Here is a 23,330-nt window from a genome sequence, read left to right as displayed (position 1 = left end):
TGAGGAAGGCAGCTAGTTGTACTTTGAAAATGGCTTGCTTCTCCACCCTCTGTGCAGCAATACAGAACAGTAAAAGCTACTAACACAAACCTGCTCACCACCTGTGAGGGTGCTGAGGCCCTGGCAGAGGTTACCCAGAGAAGCTGTGGATGCCCCATCCCTGGAAGTGTTCAAGGCCAGGCTGGATGGGTCTCTCAGCAACCTGGGCTAGTGGACAGTGTCCCTGTCCATGACAGAGGTTGGCACTAGAAGACCTTTAAGGTCCCTTCTAACCCAAATCATCTCATGATCTATTTAAACAAGTGCTTTCTCTAAGTGCAGTAACCAAACCTACCTGAACCTCCAAAAGGCTGACAGCAAGCAGCTTATACATCCCTAGTCATGCACTCATTGCCCTTACTAAGAGAAGTGCAATCTTTAAAAGAAAAGGGCACAGAGAAACCAGTGCACAGCTGATGAGTTCTAAGACTGCAGTAGTCTTGTGTCTCCTGCTTAAAAATCAATACTGTTGAAAGTCAGACTTTGTGAGAACAGTACTTTCAATTAACATCAAGGTGAAGTGCTTTTTTCTTTCAAAACAGTTTCTATATGCATTTTTTAAATGGGTCATATTGTATTTTGAGTGAATTCCAGCTATCGTGTTCTTACGGCTCTTGATTATTCATCACTGTAAGAAGCTCCTTCACCAAGTCTTCTTTGGTAAGGTCTTGACTTCTCGTGACCACTTCTGTGAAAAGCTGCTTCCCATACTGAAGCTTCTTCCATGGTGTATCCAACAAAGAATTACTCAAGCCATATATTCCTACACACACACAAAAAACCCAAACAAAAAACAAACCAATTTAATTGGAAAGTGCATTCTGGTGATTTCAGTTGTCATTACAGATTTTAAAAAAAATTATAAAGTGTGATTCCCCAGGTAACCTTGACCTGCAGGTGTGCCATAAACACACAAGCCCCATTACTGAACAGGAGAATACAGCAGCTGGGCTTACGCTGGGCTGTGCTTAAGCACTCCCCTGTGCTAATGCTCAGTACTTGGTTTCAGTTGTACTCTAATCCACATCTACAGCAGTTAGTTTTAATTTCTGGTTTGCTAAACTATGAAGAAGGCACAATAGAATTATATAATTTCTGCAACCTAGTCTTGTCCAGTTTAGCTGTATTAATTATAAGTTATCTTTGCCTCTGATTCTACTCTATGGAAAAACACTGCAAAGGAACATTGGATGACAAGAAGGACCTCTCTCTTTAGAGGCATCCCCTCAGCACAATCCAGACAAGAGAGATTACCAAACATCATCTCTTCCTGAAGGCAGCCATGTGCACAGGAGTCTGTTGTCTAAGCACAGAGACCAGAACTATCTTTGGTACAGTCTGCAGATACCCAGTATTTGTGACTCAGTTTCTCATTACAATATGGCCAGATTTTAAATTTTAAAAAAAAGTCTGTATTAAAACCTGTTTTATGTTTGTAGTTGTACAAAATCTAACAGTTATTTCCAAGAATTTATGCTGTAATTGCTCCAGTAACAATTTGCCTACTGCCAGCCACATTTTGACCATTAACCTAAGCCCACAAAACAAGGCTCTGCCATCAACTGCTATCAACCAGCTACACTGCTCAGAGCCTTCCATGTGCCTGGTTCCACTTAAACTACCTTTTTGATGATGAATTCTGGAGCTTTGCTCTCTCTAGCTAGCTAGCAAAGAACTAGACTTGAAATATTTTAAAATCAATCCACCTGCTAGACAGATTTTTTTTTTAAAGCCAACTCTGTCCGTGGGGGAGCACAGTCATAGTGTGACCTTCAAACTGCTGGGTAAGGGGAGTTAGGGTCAGATCCTTTGAAAACTCCGTTTCTCAAGACAGACTTCCGTCCTGTTACCAAGCAGTATTCCACTAATTGCACTGCAGGTGGGTACACTGGCACAGACAGAAACTTCTAATGAACTACTGATTCTTTACTGAAATTTATTAACAAAAACTTAAATGAATTCAAGGACATTGAAAAAAATTTTTTTTAACGAATGTAAAAAAAAAGTCAGTGAAGACAATGCTTAAGTAGCTAAATTACTAGAACAGTACACAGCTATGTAAGAAAAAGTAATATCCAGACCCTTCTGAAGAAAACCTACCAGCATTTAGGAAAACAGGTTCTGGTTCTCCTTTGTTTCCATAGTAGCAAATTACATCTCCTTTGGTGGTACTGAAAAATATAAATACAAGTTTCTCCTTGAAAAGCCATCAGCTTCTGTATTTGATTATGCTTTAATTTCATGCAATCTTTGAGCACAGTAAGATGCTTCTCCCACTGTTACTCCGATGATACCAGACATTGATGAGTTTTATTACTTTCCTCCTCTCAAAACACTGTATTAGCTGCACCACTATCAAGAACTACCATTATCATTTTTAAACATAATAATGCAATAAAATTCAGTAAACCCCTGTAACTTCTGCATGGAAGTAGCCAGGCTTAATGACAAAAACCTGTATGGTTTTGATTAACTGGAGATTTAGTTGCTTGGGAGAAGGGGGCATGTGAAAACAAAGGAACTGTCCATCACAGCAAGTACCCTTTTCACCATCACCTCTTTTGAATCCTTCCTGCATTCTAAACCACTGACTGCTGTGGGCCATTTTAGATGGCAGAAGTGCATTTGAGGCCCACTTCCAGCATTGCTGCAGGGCAGAGTTGGGTTCTTTGTGCATCTCTTGGCTGTTTTCAGGTGACTGTAGTCACTGAATCTCTCTCTAATTGTAGGCACTGGCTGCAGCGCTCGCTCTCTCTTGTGGACAGAGTACAGGGAGGGTCTTGCACAAGGTTCAGAGACAGCTTCCAACATTGCCAACAACTCTTATTTGACAGAGATGGTATCAGCATATCCAAACAGCAGAGACTGAAGGAGTCACACTGATATTGACAACACAAACACCAAACCTACTGATAAGGGAAAAAAAAAGAAAGAGAGTCATCAATAAGTCATGTGTGTCCTGTGGGAAATGGACTGCCATTAGATGGCTCACTCTCAACATCCCTCAATCAGCTGACACTGAAAAGTGATTCCTCAGATCACTTCTGGTTGGTGGGGTTTGCCTTTTTTTTTTTTAATTTCCCAGAATACAGCAATGAGGTCTAATTCTGTATTTTCCCCTAGTGATTTACTTGCTCACAGTTACCAACAAACACATTCTGCCATAGTTCAGTTTTTAATTTGTCTCCCAATCTCCAGCTCCTTAGACAGCAGATAAGACTTTTTTCAATTGGGGAAAAAAAAAAGAAACACAAAACTTCCAGTTAAGATTGAATTTGGATTAAGTGGCATAAAACATAATACAGGAGAGAAGCCATTTCCAACTCCTCATTTTTTTCTTAAGATAAAAAGGAGTATCTCTGCGCTGATGCAAATCAGAGTATATAGAATGCAATGTCATTAATGATGTACTGGAACTTAAATTGCTCTGCATAACTTAGCATCCGCTACTCAAACCTTAATAACAAGCAAAACAGTCTTGATTTAGCTGTTTATATTCTTCTTGAAAAGCCATTATGAAAGACATTCTACAGTGTCCTTTGCAAGACAGCCAAATGAAGAAGGAAATATTAACTTATTAATTATAGAAGTCAGAGGAGTCAAGAAGAGGAATACAAAAAAAGCCCCCATAAAGCAAAAATAGAACTGTCTTTCTCTGTGCACTACTGTTCCTACTCCCAAAGCCATGAGAGCTTTCTGATACCACACAGAAAGATGATCAAGTTTTTCAGCACAGGCAGAAGACAGCAATTATAGCAGGCATATTGTGTACTCTTATTTTTATTGTTAAATATCATATAAGAAGACCCCGGTTACTTAATTTGCTATTTATCTACTGTTACAAGAAATGTGTAATTTTTCTGAACTTTCCTCTAGTGGCTTAAAGGACATTTATTTTCCTTATCTTTTTTCTTCTCATCCTTAGGACTCTTGTTCAATTTTATTTATGTTGATATCAAGACTTACTGACCACCGGAACTCTCCAGAGACAACAGCCCACCTTAGTTTTTTTCAGTTAAGACATCAGCAATTACACAAACTATTGTATTGGTGCATTAAGTACTCTCTTTTCAAATACCTGCTGTAGAAGGTCTGTGAAGAGAAAAGATCAGAGCAATTGTTATCACCTGAGGTCTCACAAGACAGTGTTAGATGGAAAGGTGGACAAATGGCCCAAGCAAGCCCTGGAACACAGCTTAAGACAAGGCCTGTCATAGGTGAGACTGCATGCTCAGTAAGTAAGCACTGCTGACTTCCTTTAGAATGGCTTTTTATGTGAAAGAATATAATCCTCTAGCATGTCTTCTGAGATTTTTGTCACTAACAAATTCAGTAACAAGATCCCCTGGAGTTTCTCAAGAAGATGGGGAACACATAGGAACTGCAGGGTCACTAATTAAGGACATCCGTATCTTACTGTATCCACAGTCCCTCAGATGCGTGTTTTCACTCACCTCCACTGCAACACTGCTGCTGTCTTCCGTCAAGAGAAGACTAAAGCCTCCCAAGAGACTTCTGAAATGGGCAGACTTTCAAAATTTAGTTCACTGTGCCAGTTAGCTACTCTTTCTTTAATCATTTGGCTCTGCCTATTCCCTTCCTACTGTTTACAGGTACTCAGTACTGAACATCAAAGCAGAAGCCAAGATGAAAAAAAATCACCGTAAGCTTGATTGCAGCAATAGCCTCAAAACCCTGGCCCGTACTCAAGATTCTCTTCCCTCCCAGCCTTACAAGTATAGATACCAATTTCACTGGAGAAGTAATAAAAGCATAATTAAAGTGATGACAATAGGACCCAATAGACATATTTTTAAATCCCAGCCATAGCTGATGGCAGAAAGAAACTAAAATTATGCTCTTAGATACATCATTCTGTCAAAAAATGTAAGCAATAATAAATGTTCTAGGAAATATTCTAGGCAGCACAAATCTGAGTAGTAATAGAAGCTTCACAGCAACATGAAAGCCATACAGAGTTTGCCATAATCACTTCTTAATGCTGGTGAAACATAAGCAATGCCCTTCTGCATCCCTGCCCTGGTTCAACTTCAAGGTGGCTCCAAGTCATGTCCAACAAAAACGCAGAATGAAAGAAAAAGAAAAAAGTAGTGAGGCAGTAAAGCTTCACAGAGTGTGGTTATCACCAAGTGATCACTCCCCTGGGCACTGAGCTACAGACTGGGCACTCTGCTACAGACAAGGACATTGGATTGTTTTATGAATAATGTGCACATGTATTTTTTGTGCAAGGACAAAAGATGAAACTGGCAGCTTGAAATGCTGTACGGTCATTTCAAATAAGTAGTATGGTTTACAGATTCATTTTCTTTTCTTCAATCTTCATCAGCTATATCAGGAAACTCTTTCTGTTCTGAAGCTAAAAACAAGCAAACACCAAACCACCAACTATAAAGCCCAAACATATACCACATACTGTCAAATAAAATGGTGAAAAGAATTCTGCCAGATACAGCATACAAAGTCTGCCTTAAAACACTACTTTGATTTTGCTATCAGTGTCTAAACATGTCTTTGGTCCTGTCCTAATATTTTGGGCCAGGCAGAAGGGCCAGAGGAAAGAGATAAAAAGTTTTTCAGAAGCATTTTTCTTTCTTTTGACATTGGACTGTCCATCCGTCCACTGGAAATGACTAAAGAGCTATGCAGAAATACCGCATTTTCATGAGGGAACCGCAAGAAGCAAGACAAGCGTACTCTGCAAAAGGTGATATTGTATCACCTCTTGTGCACGAGAAGTGCATGAGAAGAAATGTAAATCAGCTTACAGAGCAATCCCGCTGCCTTGATCATCCATGTTCTTTCCACACCAGCATTCTGACCTTCTCCCTTTTTACTGAAAAGGCACCTAAATCCAATCTCTGAAGAGCAATCAAATCCCTCCCACCCAGCCAGGTCATGGTAACTACGCTGAAGGGAGAGCCTGCAGGTGATGGTATAATTTACTACATGTTCTCTGCAGGGATTGAAAACTGGCTGTGACAAGGGAGAGCAGAAAAGCTCACCCAAAAGGCATTTTTCTGCAATCCCCTCCAGCTGACTTGTTTGTAAGGGACAATTTGTCTGTTCATCATGGAGAAAGTGATTCACTCCTGTTACACAGTGATCTTATTGCAGATAAACTATATGGGTTCTAACTGACAGCCTGTCAGAGACTCTACATTTGCTGGGTGGGTGACAAGAAGCTGCCAGTTTGTCCTTCAGGGCAGTCTGTAGTACATACTTGTAAGGAGCACAAGTGAAATGCTGCCACAGCAGCCCTGACATAAGTTGGAGATACCCATTAAAGCCTAAGTAGGTGCAGCAGTGGATTTGTTGGACATAAACACAGGTTTCCCCAGAACTGAAATGATGTCCTGATCATCAACAAAAGCAGCTCACTGCCTTCAGGTATTACCACAAATGGAGAAAGAAGGAAACCTCCCTTGAATATTGAGCAGATATTTACTTAGAGACCAGCCCAGCCTCTGATAACCTTGTTCCTCTCCAATCAGACCTATGGATAGTCAGAATGAGAGGAGTGGCAACACTGCCTTCCTGGAAGCCAACTTTGCAGCTGCACAAGATTCCAAACAGACACTGTTTGCCACATGCTATAATTCGACATAAAAGTATGTTTAGCATAACTGGATAAATATTCATGACTCTCATACTCAGCAGGTACACCCAAGATGATAAACTGAAAAATGAGAAAAATGAAAGTACTAAGTAATTTTCCTAAAACAAGAAATCAATAGTATTCAAATTGACATCAAGAGATGCCACAGAGTAAATAGATTATTACACTATAAGTGTCAAAATCCATGCATGTTAAAAATAAGAGTCACACCAAGCTGTGGAAATAAACAATGAGATTTTACAACCCGTATAGCTTTTTCCTGCTCTCCTTCTCATATTACTGCACCTGTCATCTAGCATACTGTCATCATAATCACACAGAGAGAAAATAAAAATTTTTTTTCTGAAATGTGCACCTGAAGATTCAAATATTGTAAATCTCTCTAGATATGCTGCTTGCAGTCAGCAGGATCATGTGCTCAGGTATACCCCTTTCCACCAGTGCTTCATTTACACTTTCAATCTGAGTTGCCTCTCCATTTCACACACTCTAACAGAGCCAATAGCTGTTCGTTACACAATGGAAGAATGTGTTAAGAATAGTCCTCTATCTTTGTTTTGGACAGTAACATGGCCCAACAAAATAGCATCAACTACAATAACATTTTCTATTTACGCAGAGAAGTACCTCCCATTCATATACCACGTTTCTCTTAGGAGTAATTCTAATTTCCTAAAATGACAAGTTTACAAATCTTATTGAAATTGCTCTGCATCATTAGCTTGCCAAGAATTTCATTTCATCAGAGTATCCAAGGCTAAGGACACGTCGAAATGGAGAAGTTAATCAACACACACAGCTTTCAGAGTGGTACTCAACAAGGAATTATGACCTGTATCACCACTGAAAGACTATTCAATTGAGCATACAACTCTCTATCAGCCCAGCATGGAGGAATAAACAAACAAAACTAACACAGGAATTATTTCCTTAAATAATATCAATCAAACTTACTTTAATATCATCATACTAGCAGCCATTATGACTATTCTATTTACCTAAACTAAAACGAAGAGACTCAAACTTACTGCTTGCTAGGTCACACTTTGAATATCATGTTTGCTTGAAAACATCTATTTCTTCTGCTGCCTTTTCAGTTAAAGATAGCCTTCAAATTTATGCAGTCTAGCCAGGCAGCAACATATGGCAGAAAGCACAAAAAGTCAAATCCTCTGACCATGGTAAAAATTAATTCAGGCAACTGAAAAATTTTGGGAAGTCTCTGGTGGGACAATAAACTTTATAAAGTAGATAGTAAAAATACCAAAAAGCATCAAACTCTCCAACTCCCTAGCCTGCTTCTGGATTGAATTTCTGGAAACCTATATGTTTACTTCTAAGCAGGTGCATCAAGCAGAAATACACTCACGTTATCTTCACAGAACTGACTGATAAGTCTGAGCCACCAGCTGAAGGTGGTTTAATACAGAAAGTGGAAAATGTAAACACAAGGCCAGTTAGTGAGAGGGTGCTAGAAATTATTTCCACTGAAAAGAGTAAACACTGTGGCCTTCTGCTTTAAGTGTATTCCCAGAAGCATACAGAAAAGCTGAGTGGGAGAAGGCCCTGCACCATCAGGTTGTCGAATAAGATGAATGCTTTGCACCAAGTGGGCCAAAGCAGTAGTGTTCTCCTGGCAGTTTAGATGTGCTCCCGGTCGTGCAGTGTGCATCCAACTCGGAACTGACACACGGCCTGGAGATGGCTTAGCCCTGGATTTCCATTCTTCTCCATCAGGCAGAATGCAAGGGAAAATCAGCAGATATACTTGTGCATAGACACATGCACACGCAGTGGAAAGGATTGCGCCAACCACATTGATTATAATCAAGCATCAAACATCCTTTCTCAGCTACAGAAACCTTAAGTTAATGTTTATTTGTCTTGTGCTGATTTTTACTGTTTCATGAAAGATTCACGGACACTCTGACAGGAACAATAGCTTGAAAGCTTTCAGCTGTTCTTATCCTGCTGCAGCATGTCAACTCTCTGAGAAAAAAGGTGTCTGAGAAATTATGAGCCAAGGTTTTGTTTTCTCAAAATACAAGCCCCAGAGCCTCCAGGGTAAAGACTGGCTATGGCCTATCAGGGAGTCGCAAGAAGTTTTGTGGGGAGCACTGGTTAGAATACAAGACAGCCCTCCAGTGTTTGAAAGACAAAAAAATAACAAAGGAAAGGAGGACTACAATAAAATTAGGACCTTGAATGCCAATTAGCAAAAACCATGAGCTCTAACTTTAGTTTGTGACGGGCTTTTGTATTGTTACACTTCGGTGCTATGATGTGTATGTACAGCACTGTTATTATCTTTCTCCCTTTGACATTTGAACTGTGATGTTTTGTAGACTTACTTCAAGTCAGCTGCTAATAAATTAAATCCATTGTAAAGATGTCCCTCTACTGATACTTTCTTCAAGTAAGAGTAGCTGTCCAGATCTGCAGTCAAGAAGTTTGTTACAAGAGCACCTAAGAAAGAGAAGTACATAGAGCAACTTGTATGTGTACGCTCACTATTCTGACAGGCCTGGTAAAATAAACAGAAACATAAAGATTCCTGTTGCCAAAAGGCTGTAACAGTGGAAAAAAACCCCAAACACAAAATAAACCAAGTAACGAACCAACCTTTAAAAGTCTTACATCATTGTACCATGTTCACATTAAGACCTTGACTTTTACTCTGAAGAACTCAGTCAAAAGCTCTTGGCCAAAAATTCTACAGAATTCACATTTACTAACTACTCTGGACTGGATGCACCTTTCTTCTCCTCCCACCTCACAAATTCTTTCTTGTCTTGCTTCATTTCCCTTATACATGACCCTAAAATGAATTACAAATGACATGGTCCATTTCTCTGTATGACACCTTTGTCATTGCAATATATTCCCAATCCAGTACCATATGACAGTTACAAACAGACCTATTTTTACTTTAAGAAACCCCACAGATGTGCTGTTTTGAGCATCCTCTTTGAAAAAGGGTTTTTCCTATTATTTCTGCTCCTCTGATTTATCAATGCAGAAGAAGAATCTTTTAGGCTACCTCCAGCATAATCCAAGTTGCATTCCCTAACACAGGTGTTTGAATATGAATATACACTTTAAAAAAGTCTGCTGTGATCTAAAACTAGGTCAATGCTTGGCTAGTTGTTCTGCCTGTTAATTAGAATTACTTTCCAGAGGAGACGGTGCTGCTGAATTTCTTGTCTGAATTCAACTTCAGGCTCTAAGCACTACATCTTGTTTTACTTTTGCCTCAAAAAATCATTATCCAAGTCAAGTTCCTCACATACGTACTCAAACTCATCAGTTCAAAAAATCTGTTTACAGCACATAAACATTCTATTTGTCCATAAAGCTGTGTTAGGAAAATTAATTTTGTAATCATCATTATTTTACTGGAACACCAGGCTTTATTTGTCCACTTTCTTTTTTTTATTTCAACTCCTTCATACCTCTTCCTTTTGCATTTTTATCAATCTTTGGCTGCATATAGTTTGTCAGGGCCGCCATCTTGCCTTTCTTACTGATTCCCAGCCATGTCCCACCTTCTTTGCCCTCCTCCATATCCAGACCTAATGGAATAAGTAAGAGTTAGGTTATTAAATACATTAAAATTAAAAAATGTTTCAAACTTACAACATGTTTTCCTTAGATGTATAAGGAAGAAGAAAATTTCTTATTAGAAAGGCAACACCATCACCCTAATAATAAAAAATCCGTGCCATGATTCCCTTATAAATGATATAAAAACCACTCAAAACAGCAGGACATACATACCACTAAGGATCTCATTGCTGCTGTCCCAAAACTCGGCTGATTTGGATGGTCTGTGGTAAAATTCATCCCTATTAGCTGCTAGAATAAGCCTGTAGAACACAAGAGGAAAAAAGACACTATTACTTACAAATGTGGAGCTTCACAGTACAGGCAGGAGAAGAATCCAATTTTTTCCAGAGCATTAACTCATTTTAAGCATGAAACCATCCTTTATCTCCCATCTCACCTTTACCACTCAGTGTAAAGGTCGACTGACATCTGACAACAGCCTCTTCTCTCACTGTCACTGACTCAGCAAGTCCATCTTGTGAGTGAATGAGGCAACCAGTATCTTCAAAAAATACTTACAACAGAAGACACTGAATTAAGATCACACAAACAACCTTAAGATTCCTCAGCACAAAGTTACAGCTTAATGAAAGAAAATTATTACTACTTTGAAACTATTTTTTTTAAAAAGTGTTTTTCATTGGTAGAACATCCTCACCTGGGGAGCAGGTAACGGATTTGGCTGATCCAAGTAAAGGTAAAAGACAACTGTGGCCCCAGGCAAGCCCTGTGTGGAAACTCAGGGAAGCAGGTGACTGCAGAAAGCCCTGCACAGCTCGAGCACAGCTCCCAAAGTCCTGCTCATCAGTACCCACAACATGATTTGCCTTTATTTCAATTGTGAGACAGTGAACGCTCTCCTTTCTCTCCAGCTATGTTGCTTAATTTAATTTTAATGAAATGCCATCTTTCAAAAGCCTGCAGATTTTCTTAACCAGTTTTCCATAACCTCAGTATCTTCTTCACTGTCAGTTTCTCCTACCAGCTGCATCTCAATTACATCTGCACAGCAGAAGACAAGTTTGCTACTGGAAACTGAAGACAGACCATACAATTTTAATTCTAATTTCTAGCCACAACACACAAGAATCAATCCCAATGACATCTCATTACTTTGTTCAGCATTCAGATGTACTGACATTTTCTGCACATTTCTGAACTTTCATGCAAATTCATCTCTTCCCTAATACACTGTTTTAAAAGAGGATTGTGAGGTGCAAGTTGCACATTAGAAAAATACTACAGAAAAAGAATCATTATCAACCATAGAGGAACTAGAAAAACCTGACACTTCAATGGCATCCTTTCTGTAAGGTAAGGTGCTTAGTATTTTGTCCAACAAAGATAACATCTGTTGGAAAGCAAACTACATGTACATTTTTATCTTTCCAATGCAAATATAATATTGTTCCTTTCAAACTTACATAATTTTGCTTTTTCTAGCTGATTCTAGTCTTTGAGCTATAGGCTTTCTGCTGGTTTACCCAATTTCTGTCTTATTTCAACACACTCCATTAACAGGATGCAGCCTCCTTTCACAGATTTTTATTTAAATGAATATCTCCACTGTTAAAAAATAGTTTGCCTGAAGTGCATTTCTCATCCCCTGAAGCTTCAATTATATTTTGCCTTCAATAATTCTTGACATGAAACTGTGGTTTGTTTATAGTATCTAAATACTAAAAATAAGCTAAGTCTTTCTTGTGTGACTGAATATTCCCATCTCAAGTTTAACGCAGACTCCTAAATTTAGTACAAGGCTAGTATACAAGAGCATAATAATAAAAACATCTTTATTTTGTCTTTTATGAAACATAATTATACTGAAAAGGAGCAATATTAAGTGACCCTCATCTTCTAATAAATTGCAAAAAGCCTATTCAGCTATTTTTATAGCTGAAATAATTCAACTGTATTAGGATTTACGTATTAAGATTTATTTTAATATCGAAATGAAAACATGAGAAATCATTCCATTAAAGCAATTTCCTACAATGCAATTCAGCTCCAGAAAAGAGCCTGTGATTATAGCTTTGAAGCTTGAAACATTTATTTATTTTTAAGATGCACACAGTACTATTCAGAAAGATGTAAAGGCAGCATATTACCTCTGACAATAATAATGAACTACAGTAAAGTGCTTGTTACACTGCACTAAACTTTACCACAGATAGGCCCCGAGAGACAAAACAGAACAAGTTGCAAAGGTACAGGCAGATGGATTTGTTAGTGTGTCACAAGGGTGAGCTCTTTGCTTAATTAGGTGCTCAAGAAAATTGGCCAATATATTGGTCTAGAAACCAGAGTCTACCTGGATGGAAAATTCTCCTAAGTGTTAGAGAGGACATGTTTTAGCATGGCCATTTTCTTCTAGCCAGTAAACTCAGTCAATGAAAAGCTGTTTGTCTTTTCAACTTCTAATGCTCATTACAAACACTTTCTTTTAGTTAGAGATGCAAAACAGTAAGGAAAGTTTAATTGCCTGCTTCCTGATGGACAGAGAAATAAATTAGTATGTCTGCAGGTACAGGAATCCCCTTTTGGTTGGGAAAACTGTTCCAAGACCTCATCATGAAATAAACAGAGCTACAGCACAGAGATGCTCAGACAGTCAAGAAAAATTACCCTTAGCAAGGACTAGTAGGGAGACGCCTAACTTGGCCTAATGGCTATAATAGTGCTTGGAATCAGGAGGGCCGGGGACCACTCCCAACTGATACTCACACCTATGTCCTTCAGAAACCTGAGGCAAAGGTGAAAAAAACATAGGAACAATTTAAAAAGAAAGAACTTCAACATTCTCCTGAATAAAGAAAAGCAAAAAGACTTAGTTATGGAGTGTTAAGAAAAAAAAAATAACTAAAGTTATGTATCTGATGTTAAAATCTGACACCAGTAACAGCATGGCCTGGCATTTATCACCCAAACAGATGGTTCAGAGTGATTTATCTCAGAGGTCTATATAGAGCAAGGCACTGCTTCACAAAAGATAGAAAGTTAGATACAATGAAATACTCCTGAATTTGGGCCAAACATCTCAAAAGTGTTGTCCTATTCTGACACTGCCAGCAAGTTGTTTTCTGATATAAATGAATAATTTCAATCTTGATGCAATTTTTCATAGCAAGCAAACTACTCTAAGTTTTACTTTCAAATATTGATCATGGCAGAAAGTTCACTTGGTGAGCAACTGCAGTTTACATCCAAAGGATTTTCCCAAGAGGCATCAAATTGATGAAACTGCCTTTCGCTAACGACCAACACAAAGAAAGTCAGACCAAATAAATGGATATATTAATTCAGCACCAGTCACATCATAAACAAAACCCCTTTTTAGGCAGGCTCCAGATGCAGAAAGGAATGCAGTCTGTGGACAATTGAGGTTTCGGTTCTCATTTCCTTTCTTTCTATAGAATGGCATCTGCTTCTTAATACGAGAGGACAGGAGAACAAGTCAGTGAAAGGCACAACGATTTACTGAGCAGACTGATGGTTTCTGGATGAATACCAATACTTGTACCCTACAAAGTAATATAGAACCTATACAGTATATATAAATACAGAAAACAATGAACCTTCATAGCCTGCTTATGGCCCGAAGTGCTGGTTTTTATTACATACTCAGTGTACTCAAAGATACCGATGTTGGATATGAAATTTAAAAACTATGAGCTACAATGAAAGAGAAAACGATTACAGGATGTTTAATATTTTGGAAACTCACTGTACGACATCGATACATTCTTACAGACTTACCTAGAAGCCTGCAAGCTTATTTTTTCTTCAGTTTTTGGCTGAACATTTCATACATGACTTAGTTTACTGCCTACAATTTTAATTGCAAGCAGACTTTGGGGAGGGGAAAGGCTAGGATACTTACTAGAAGTTCCTTGGTTGCAAACTGGAAGCCCTAAACGTATCTACCATACTGAAAGCAAGAGACAGCTACAACTGCGATGCCCACAAACAGGATTCCCCTTAGTTTAAATAATAAATTAGAAGGCAGGACTTTCAAACACTGGAGTACAACATTTAAAGGACTTACACGGCACATGACAGATCACCAGCAAAAGGTCCATGATTACAAAGCCCAAGACTTCTGACATAGTCTAAAACCAAAGGGTTCTCAAAAGGTTCCAGTAACTCCTCCAATGGGGAAAGCCATGAAGTTAAACACTACAAAAGCACAATTGAACACATAGTACTGACTTGAGTTTGTAGCTCACACACTGGCTACAAAAAGAAATTGTGTAAAATATTACAGAAGCAAGTCTGTTTTAGCTACAGCCATCTTACCTGTACGCATTTTTTGAAACTGGTCGGGGGTCAAATTTGAATAGAAGGATGCACATCGAAGAAGTGATGTTTAAGTCTTGCTTCTTCCACAAAGGCTCAATGCAAGGTCATTCTGTAATAGCCTAAAATGTAAATAAAGATTATCTATTACACTGCAAATTATAAGAAGATAACTTGCTGCTGCGCTGAAGCTTAAGGATTGCAATGTACTGAGTAATAGCTCACAGTAAAAATAAATAAATAAAATACAACTTCCAAACCAGATGAGTTTTAAAGACTGGTTTACAAACCAAATTCTTACAGTATTTCTTTCAAAATTATGCCTGGCTAGTTCAGATTTTAGGAAAAAAACCTGCATCAGGAAAATACTGACAAAGTCTACAGTGCTAGCAATACATGAAAAAAAAGACTGTTACGCAATTTCTGCTCATTACCAATGAAGTACTTTTACTTTTTTCGCTTTCTTAAGTAAAGCAAAATGCTTATGTTAGAATAAAGGAGAAAATAAGACTCAAACTGTTGCAGAAGCCAGAAAAAGCCTTGTTAAAGACACTCACAGACCTGCAAATAAAGTATAATTTAGACCAAGCTATTGTCAAAGTCCAGGAGAAATTATTATTGTTTAGCATCGGGTAAAAGATCAGGTACAAATAGAAATACACTGGACATTTTGTGTCCAGAGTTTACATTTTGATGACGAGTTTCCAGCACCTGTGCTGTATTTAAAATTCTGGCCATGCAGATGGGATGACAAATGTGCTTTCCATTTCAAACCAACAAAACAGCTTTCAAATAGTTTGTGTTGTTCAATTAACATTTTTCTGGTAATAAAACTGCAGTTTGATCTTTACTTTTTGTGGCTGCTCAAACAATTATCGGAATGCTACCACCCAATGACACACAACCATTTTTTACTGCTACTGAGAGCTTTTGCCATGAAAGGGCTTTCAAGGTAAGTCAAGGGGAGGGGGAGACAGAATTCAACACCCAACTGTAAGGCCATCTGAGCAACTCAATGACTGAAAAAACTTCTGTACAAAAAGTAGGATTTTTAACCATACTTTCAAGATCTGTAGAAAGTGTCTCTGTTGCTCTTTAGTTTCTACATAATTTGTCATAAGAGATACCAGGAAATGGATCATCTTGACTACATTTCATGTTACCAGAAACAGAGCTGCAAGTGCAGCATTTGTACAGATCGCTTTTTTTAATTAACAGCTTGCCCATAGGTGTTGGCTCCTGTTAAGTCACAGTTCAGCACTAAAACCAGCCTGCTATTGTTGTCATGGCACAAGTTCAGTCTTGCAATCCAGTACCCTGCAAAGAGACTCTTCTGCTGCAGGACATAAACTAACTCAGAAAGAGGTGCAAGACTCCTGACATGCTTGACAAGAAAATTAGTGCACAGGAGCACGTGTGTGTGTAGATACGTAAATATACCTGAAAGTATTTTAAATTCTGTTCGCTGACAAAAAGAATTTTCCTCCTGAGTTGACTCATAATCTATGAGCCAAGAGCAATAGCAGAGCTATCCCAACTATTTTGTGTTTAACAGGTTGCACAATAAGGCACTGAGAAAACTGAATTAAATCACACTGTTGGCTTTCTTTGCCACTAACAAGTCAATCCCAAGACAACTGCCTTAGAAATACTTCATAAAATTAAGACGCAGTCTTGAATTTTGGATAACTGATTTATGAACCAGGTGTTTAAAAAGACCCATAGCCAGCTTTATGGAGAAAATCTAACCAGTTTTGAGAAGGTGATATGCATCTTCTCAGCTCCTATTGCTGAATTTTCAGTAGACTGCAATCATACTGGACTTGAACTACCAGTACTGGAAGACGTGGATCTTTTACACACAGACTATTTCAGAAACAACACTCATAGCTCCAAAGAGATCACCTTCTAATCTATGGTTCTAGAGGTTCCCATCTACAGCACTACCATGAGTATCGTAGGGAATCCTTAATGGGCAAAGTGCCAAGAAGCTCACTTGGTGAAACCAAAGATACAAAATACAATTTTAATGACAACTATCACGGAGTACTCTTGCTGACTATGAAGATATGGCTCCTAGTATTCATTAGGTGCCCTGCCAGATAATCAAATGAATTACTTGATAAAAAGCTGTTTGCAATTAATCACTTATAAGACCACTATTTTAATAAAGAAGTTTCAGGCTCCAGCAGCTGATTTACTCAGTTCCCTTCAAATAATTAAGTTGGTCCAGCTGTTCATGCAAAGTTACTGGCCAGCATAAAGATTACACAAAAACTGCCAGTCAGAAAACAGCTGCAAAATAAGTTTGCAACACTCATCACAATTATCTAGGAGGACAAATATTTTGAACACTTCGGTACCTTTCTAGAATCCACATTAATTATTATTAGGTACTACTGCTTTGACAGAACTATCTTTTTGTCACCCCAGCAACCCTGCTTGATGTTATTACAGTTCATTGAGTTACATTTATGCTTTTATTAACCCCAAATATCAAACCAGCGTATTTTATCTTGGGCTCCACCTGCCGGTCTTGAGACAAGTGTAAGTGTTTATAGGTCCTATATAAACAGTCCAACTTCTTCTTTTTTTTTTCTTTTTTTTTTTTGGCAGAAGTGTTTAAGCCAGATAAAACAGAGCTACCCCTTAAAATAGCAGCAACACTTAACTGGCAAAGGAGGCAAGCAAGGTACTTTGGTACCTTCTTTGACCAAAGATGACACTGCGCTTGCAACACATGTTGTGGATACTACCATTAAATTCTTAAATACTGTAAGTCAGACTCAAATTTGGATATTCTGAAATCTACAATGATTAACAAAACACTAAGAGGGAAAAAAAGCCTGAAGAGAGGCTGTCATAGATATGGTAAGTACATAAACATTCAATCAAAAAGTCTTCATGCAGGTGCCATTTTCTTGAGCTCATACTCACATAAAAGCTGGTGCTGCAACTGTGGGGATGAGATGAGCACATTGCACAGAGCTGGAGCTGCAAAGCAGATGTGCTCAACTCAGCCTCCTCCTCACTCAGCTGAGACCCCATAGACCAAGGAGAGGAGAAGGTGAAAAAGATTAGGCCACCAGTGACTTCCACTTGCAACTCGATCCTACAGCAAGTCCAAAGCTAGATCAAAAGCTGATTTTCGAGCTCCATTTCTGCAGGAAACATGTCTTCAGAAGCATCCTTAGAGATGCAGGAGGTGCTGTAGTTTAAAGCGATCAAATAGAAAAGGCTAAGTGGTGGTACAACACTTGCTTTCTGATTTTCTTTTTGAAGACAATGCAAGCCAGAATATATACACTATGCAACGTGGCAAGGTCTGCTGGAAGGAGGGAGAAATCCTCTGTTCTGGGTTGGAGACAGTGAAGACTTACTGCTGTCTGGATAATGAGCTTTTCTAAATTTTAGTTTGCTTGTTCCTAGTCAATAAGACAACAGTTACCAAGGATGACATGATAGCAACAATCTCCTATTTCTGTAATGTTTCTAGTTTGCTGTCCAACTTATGCCTAATACACACAAACCAGCTTGACAAGAACCACAAACATCCTGTAATTAAGTGTTCCGCTCCAAATGGCACCACTAATTTGGAAATGACATTAAAGTAACTAAAATTCTTGTTCTGTGCTACAGTACTCTGTTAGACAGCACAGTGTGTTGTTTTGCTCATTTGAAGGCTCTGTTAAAAGCATGAGTGGATACATGCCAGCATAAGGTAGCATTGAGAGGGACTTTCAAGAGACCCAAACATGATAGATTGTGTATGTTCTTTTCATAGGGTTCTACCATCATTTGGATGATTAGAAGCAATCAGTTCACAATTTGGCATAAAACTATTTTACCCTTAAGAATTCCCAGTAGCAGTAGCATTTGAAAAATGAAGCCATTTGTTATGTATTTTGTATTCACAAATGAAGCATCATAAATAACATCTGTCAGTTACCACAGTGATCTCAATTGCTTCTCAACTGATCCAAAACTATTGTTTAGGTGCAGTCTAAAACACAGCTAAAAAATCATTATTCACTAGAATCTGCTAGTTTTACGTACTACAACAATAACTCGCGGTCAGCAGAGTGCAAAACTATTTTACTGTCTCTTTTGAGTATGTCCAAATGAAACTGAGCCCTACAGTCCTCAAATGCCCATAGAAGGGCCATAAAATTGGATGCATTTTCTTGCACTACTGAAATAAGTGTTTTTTAAATAGAGAACTTTAAAATCATCAAGAGATGCTTGATTAGTTCTTAAAAGTAATCTATTTTTTTTTCCCCGCAGAGAAAAGTGTCTCATGACTGCATTTTTAAAGCATTTTACTGTTTCGTTTTTGCACTTCCCTTGCGTAACACATGCTTCACTGTAGCAATACTAATAACTAAAGATGAAGCGGAATAGATGGATCTATAATTTGATGACTTCCAGGTTGCTCCCTATAAAGAGCATTTGTAAGCAACCTAGGCTTTATAACCCTACCAAGGTGAAGAGTAAGTCTTCACTGCAAGAGACAGCAACGCAAAGTACAACACTTATGGAACACAGAAAATAACATATAAGGTGAACGGCACTCCCAAGTTTAATGTGCTAATTTTATTTTCAGCTGCTTAATTTCTCTCCGGCATTTTACTAGATTAGGTCCACTGTACAGCTCCCATGAGGAACAAACACCAGTAAACAACCTTTCACCACACCATGTTTTAGAAACATTTACAAGGATGGAGTAAAAGAGCCTTTGCCCCAGTTTCTCAAGAACACGAGTTTCTCCTCCGCCAAGGATCTGCGGACCCAGAGCTTTTTGCTGGGCTTGCTCCTTAGGTAAAGGCTGTATTTTTAGCTTGTACAATTCTTATGTTTTCTTCAGTGAGGAACCACCAAAAGTCATTAGTAGTTTTCACTGTCTATCTGTGACTATTTCTTGACCTCAAAGGGTCACCACACATTAAAACTTAATTTAAAAATTGCTTTATTACTTTTGTACACTTAAAATTACTCCTGGACGTGACTCAAGTACCAAGAAGCCACCACCTACGCAGGAATCACAGAATGAAATGGCATCGCATAACCAAAGAAAACAGGTGTGAACTGACACCTGAAAATATCGCCAGACGTGCTGCTGGATAAATTTAGGATAAAAACCTCAAGCAAATGGCGCTCAGGGGAAGCGCCTTCCTTGGCGGGGAGGGCCGGGGCTGTGGCGGTGGCCAGGAAGGGCACACACAGCCCCCCGAACCAGAAGCCCGTCAGCTCCCGGCTGCTGGTGACAGCTGAGGCGCCCCCGGGCTCTTTCCGAGCCCGCCCTGCAGGCACGGTGACCCCCGGCCCCTCACTCCCTCCTCGCCTCCCTCACTCACCCACGGCCGCCGCACCGCGCGTCCCCCACGCCGCTTCCGGAGCGCGGCCGGGCCGCAGCAGCACCGCCCCTCCGGGGGCCGGGCCCGGCTCCTCCTCCCGCCGGCGCTGCCGGCACCGACACCTTCCCCTGCGCCCTTGGCCCGGGGCTGTGTCCCGCGGGCCCGGCACCGCCTCGGGGTGTGTGTGAGGGGTCGGTGCGACACCGCCCGGCATCCCCCAGCGCATTGGGGGAGTCATCTCATAGTGCATGAGCTGCTTCTTGGCTGCCTCAGCCTACAGCCAGCATATCTGGTTTCAAGCTGAGACGGGAAATTCGGGTATTAGAAAATTTTTTTCCACTGTTAGGGGTAGTCAGGCATTGGAACAGATTGCCCAGGGATGTAGCAGTGTCGCCGTCCCTGGAGGTGTTTAAGATCTGGTAATGTGGTCTAGTGGTTTATAGAGGTTACAGTGGTAGTGCCAGGTTGGTCTTCATGATCTTAAAGGTCTCTTCTAACCTTGCTGATTCTATGATTCTATGAAGGTGTGAAATAACAACATTAAATGCCTGATCTGAGCACCACAGCGCTCATACCTCTGAGGACGGATACACCCAGGACTGGGCTGTTGACAATCTTAGTGGGTTTGGATGTAGCTCCTGACCCTTCAGAACAAGGCCCCTGTTGTTGGGATGCCGTTCCCCTGACTACCTTCACCAGAGACTCTGCTTCCAGGAATGCCCCAAAGTCACTGAGCCCTGAGCTTGCAATGGGATGAATTCCGGCCAGGACAGCTTTCCTGAGGATTGAGGAAAACACAAGTGACAATGTCAAATTTGCTTTCAGTTATTAGCACAGCATGATCAGAACTGATAATCAAACATTTAGTAATGTTGATCTTCAGATTTAGGTTGGGATTGGATATGTGTCACCTTTTGGTCCTACTGAAATATTAATATTTCATTTTTCAAACAAAATCTCGAACTTATTTTTCTGACTTTTTTTTAAATGGGTAACAATAAAGGGTTTCAGTGGAGCCTGTAAATTACAAAATGTTTTATGGTGAAGCCTGTAAGGAAACACCATAAAAGCCTGGAGTGCTCTTTCAGGTTTTAACACTGATAAACACAATACACACAAGATGTGAAACAGTAATTAAAAGAATTCCCAGGGGCATAGAGATGTGTTAGGTGGCTTGTGAGGCAAAACCTTTCATCCTGGATACAGAAAGCCTGAAGTCAATTGCCAGCTTTAGCACTGCTCTGGCATATGACATTGAGCAAGTTCATCTCAATGCTTTCCTTCTCCATCATCATCAATGGGACAATAGCATTGACCTTCACAAGGTCTCTTGAGATCTACTGATGAAAATTACTGGATGAGTGTATGATCATCATTCTTTGTACTATTGCTTCTGAAACACAACAATAGATTGCAATTATTACCTTGAGACATATAAACCTAGAATGTATTTATGCTTTCAGGTAGAGAGTTGTTATTCAAAGCAGTTATCTGATGACTAAATTGACAAATTACAAATCTCCGTTACACTGAAATTGGTAAAATGCATGCACATTAAATGTAACGTATTGTTCATTTTGGCACTCTGTTTGAGTCTCAAAGTATAGACTCATCACTGTGACCAAAGATTGTTTAGCTTCTATGCTTGATACCCATTTAAAATCTTCAGATGATAATGTGAATACCTTCAGCAGCAGTCATGTCCATGGGAAGAAGCAAGTGTCCATAGGCTTAAAACTTAAAGGGGTTTTTTACTGGTTTTGGGTTTTTTTTGCTATTTTTAATACATATGGAAATAAAGAATAAGTTCAGAATCATTTAAAAAGCCTTTTAGGAGGCTTCACAAAACCACTCTACTGCAAGAATTTGTGAATACTGGATTTGGTGGCCATTCTGACTCTTCCTTTTATTCTCCTGTCTACCTTTTGTTCTGCCTAAAACAGCTTGGTTATTGTTGCCCCTTCTAGACCCTGTCCTAGGGGATCAGTGTATAGCTCCCATTGTTTGCCAAACTTGAATAGACTGATCCCAAGCAGGCTCTGATTCTGTATCCATTTCAAGAGAGTGGTACTGTCAGGGCAGAACTTCTATTGGAGAAAGCTAAAATACAAGCAGAAGCTTAATGAAAGGCTTGTAGAATTGTCCTGAGTTAGTTTCAAAAACTAAAAGAGAAATAGTCCTGATATTTGTTTAAAGTGCTTTTTCTTCAAGTGCTGAATGCACATTATTTGGAATGCATAAAGCACACCTTAGATGGATTAAGTATCTTTTCCCTGAGAGGTCTCAAAAAGCAGCTGTAAAGAGGAGACATCAGAGACCCTGACAGTTTTCTAGAGATGAGTTCTTGCTCTGATTCAGTTTGGTATCTCGATCAATTGTCTAGATAATGCAAGATACTAGTAAATTTTGTAGCCTAATAAATGAGCGAATAATTAATATCTGGTTACAAAATCATCTGATGTATCCAATTAAGTCATCCCAGTCCAGTAAATTGCATTTTTAATGTCATAAAATGTGAGGAAATGCATCTGGAAATAAAGAATGCAGAAATGGAGCTAGCATGGCAAAAAGTACCTCAAAAAAGAATTCAGTTGTTACCATTTCAGTGTGACCTCTCAGGGTAATACTGTGGTAAACTGGACTACTCTAACAATTAAACGTATAAATACACAATATAAAAAGGAGACAGGGGAGTGACACTGTCTTTGTCCACAGCACAGAGGCATTGGAACGATGCACCATTTCTGGCACCCACGGTTAGGGAGGGAGGAAAAACACAGGAAATTATTCAGAGGAGGAACATTAATGAAAGGGAGAGATAACAAGATATAAAATAGGGACGTAGGAAGCTCAAGCTATTTAGGTTACCAAAGACAAAGCTGAGAGGTGACGATGGCAGCGCATAGACCACTGCAAACGGCGAGAAGGTCAAGTTAGACAAATCCATGCGGATCGCGTGCCAGCATTACCTGGCTGCGCTGCACCTGACGGGCCCTCTGCCACAGCATTTCAGCCACCAGCTGGGCCCGGAACCTCCGGGCGAACAGCTGCGCAAGGCAGCGTTCCGTTCCCGAGCGGAGAAACCCTTCAACCGCGCAGCGAGGCGGGGGCGCGCACCCATCCAGGGAGGTGACAGAACGGTGCCCGCCGCTCTTGCCGAGCGCACACCGCCCGCGCTCCGCTCTCCAGCGCGGACAGCGCGGCCCCGCTCCCGTCCCGGGGCTGCGGCCGCTCCCCCGGCCGCTCCCACCGCCCGCCGGGGGGCGGGGCCACCGCGCTGTGACGGACAGGCGTGCGGACCAATGGCGCGCGGCGGCGGGGCGGGGCCGCGCCAATGGCGCTCCGGTTGCCGGGCGCGATCGCAGCGGCGCCGCCCAATGGGAAAATCCGAGCGC

At 40.0% G+C, this 23,330-nt stretch overlaps 1 protein-coding gene across 2 annotated transcripts in view; it reads right to left on the bottom strand.

Moving 5' to 3' along the window:
- Positions 1-23,175, bottom strand: part of TANGO2 (transport and golgi organization 2 homolog) — a 28,972-nt gene extending 5,797 nt beyond the window's left edge. The window contains exons 1-7 of one of the 2 annotated variants that reach the window (XM_042034840.1): positions 22,905-23,175; positions 14,582-14,703; positions 10,457-10,545; positions 10,132-10,251; positions 9,031-9,145; positions 2,140-2,210; positions 649-802 (exon numbers count right to left, since the gene is read on the bottom strand). In XM_042034840.1, the coding sequence (XP_041890774.1) occupies positions 649-802; positions 2,140-2,210; positions 9,031-9,145; positions 10,132-10,251; positions 10,457-10,545; positions 14,582-14,637 (605 nt within the window). In that variant the 5' untranslated portion in view covers positions 14,638-14,703; positions 22,905-23,175. Of the gene's footprint in view, positions 1-648; positions 803-2,139; positions 2,211-9,030; positions 9,146-10,131; positions 10,252-10,456; positions 10,546-14,581; positions 14,704-19,935; positions 19,998-22,904 lie in introns of those variants that run through there. The other variant, XM_042034841.1, reaches the window with a different exon arrangement.
- Between the last annotated feature and the right edge of the window lie 155 nt (positions 23,176-23,330).

The sequence above is a fragment of the Corvus kubaryi genome, unplaced genomic scaffold (assembly GCF_017639235.1).
Source record: "Corvus kubaryi isolate FWS band 111438036 unplaced genomic scaffold, C.kubaryi_AGA036_p1.0 37382, whole genome shotgun sequence".
In the NCBI taxonomy this organism is placed as follows: domain Eukaryota; kingdom Metazoa; phylum Chordata; class Aves; order Passeriformes; family Corvidae; genus Corvus; species Corvus kubaryi.
The sequence above is the reverse complement of the archived record's forward strand: the minus strand, read 5'-3'. Positions and strand labels throughout refer to the sequence as shown.